At 58.2% G+C, this 1,170-nt stretch overlaps 1 protein-coding gene across 1 annotated transcript in view; it reads left to right on the top strand.

Moving 5' to 3' along the window:
- The first annotated feature begins 549 nt into the window (after positions 1 to 549).
- The window catches only part of ST6GAL2 (ST6 beta-galactosamide alpha-2,6-sialyltranferase 2), a 34,528-nt gene continuing 33,907 nt past the window's right edge, over positions 550 to 1,170 (top strand). Inside the window, exon 1 of the mRNA XM_008577329.1 lies at positions 550 to 1,165. Coding sequence (XP_008575551.1) covers positions 559 to 1,165 — 607 coding nt within the window. The 5' untranslated portion in view covers positions 550 to 558. The remainder of the gene's footprint in view (positions 1,166 to 1,170) is intronic.

Raw genomic sequence — 1,170 nt, forward strand, 5'->3', positions numbered from 1 at the left:
CTGTAGATTGCTGGTGCGTTCCAGGCAGCCTCCCGCCTGGGGAGACCATAAAGACGGGGCGTCGCCCCTAAGGAAGGCACAGCATTGCTGCTGTGAAATATACGAGCCTTGAGCCTTTGGGTTCTGATTAGCAGATAAGAGTCAAACTAGCTTAACTCCCACTTTGCTTCACCAAATTGGAACTCTGTAAACGCAGGCGCCAGGGGAGCTTGTTGGGATAGGCGCTGACTAAGTGGATCCCAAGGTGGAAGCCCGTCCACCTGCGTCACTTCACCCTGCAGCCTCTCCCCTTGAGACTCTCAGCCGAGATGGTGAGAGCCCTTGTCTTGCAGAGGTGGAGAATAGGGGGTAGATTTGACAACAGAATTTAGCCAAAGCTCCGGGATGATGCTGGTTTCCAGTGCCCCCAGTCCCTACAGAAACACAGCTCAAGCTAGAGTGTCCCCAGTGCGTCCGAGTGGGTGTCCCACGTCTGCTAACTATTGCATCTGGCTATTTTTCAGGTTTGGTCTTCTCCCACCGTTGTAGGACACAAGGTGCTGACCCCAGACACCTGCCATGAAACTGCACTTGAAGCAATGGAGACAACGGATGCTCTTCGGGATATTTGTTTGGGGGCTCCTCTTTTTGGTGATTTTCATCTACTTCACCGACAGCAGCCCTGCTGCACCCGTACCGAGCTCCGTCTCCTTCCTGGAGACCAGGAGGCTCCTGCCCATCCAGGGGAAGCAGCGGGCCATCATGGGCGCCATGCACGAGGCCCCCTCGCCCACAAGCACGGGTGCGAACAAGCTCCTGCCCCCGGGACAGCCGGCCGACCCCCTGCACGCGGGACCTGGCGACCCACAGACGTGGGATGAGTTTGACAATGAAGATTTCTTTTCATCCCAGGTTGGGAGAAAATCTCAAAGTGCTTTCTACCCGGACGACGACGACTACTTTTTTGCTGCAGATCGGCCAGAGTGGCACGCTCCGGGGATGTTGGGACTCCCTGCCCCGCTGCAGCCGGGCCAGCGGGAGGGGACTTTGCCGCCTGGGCAGGTGCAGAGAAGGCGGATGAAGAGGCACCCGAGACCGAGAAGGAGCCGAGTGCCGGAGGAGGGCGACGACGGGGACAGGCCGTACTCATCCATGTCCAGGGCCTTCCTGTACCGGCTCTGGAAGGGCAAC

Source organism: Galeopterus variegatus, unplaced genomic scaffold, assembly GCF_000696425.1.
Source record: "Galeopterus variegatus unplaced genomic scaffold, G_variegatus-3.0.2 Scaffold1494, whole genome shotgun sequence".
Taxonomy (NCBI): domain Eukaryota; kingdom Metazoa; phylum Chordata; class Mammalia; order Dermoptera; family Cynocephalidae; genus Galeopterus; species Galeopterus variegatus.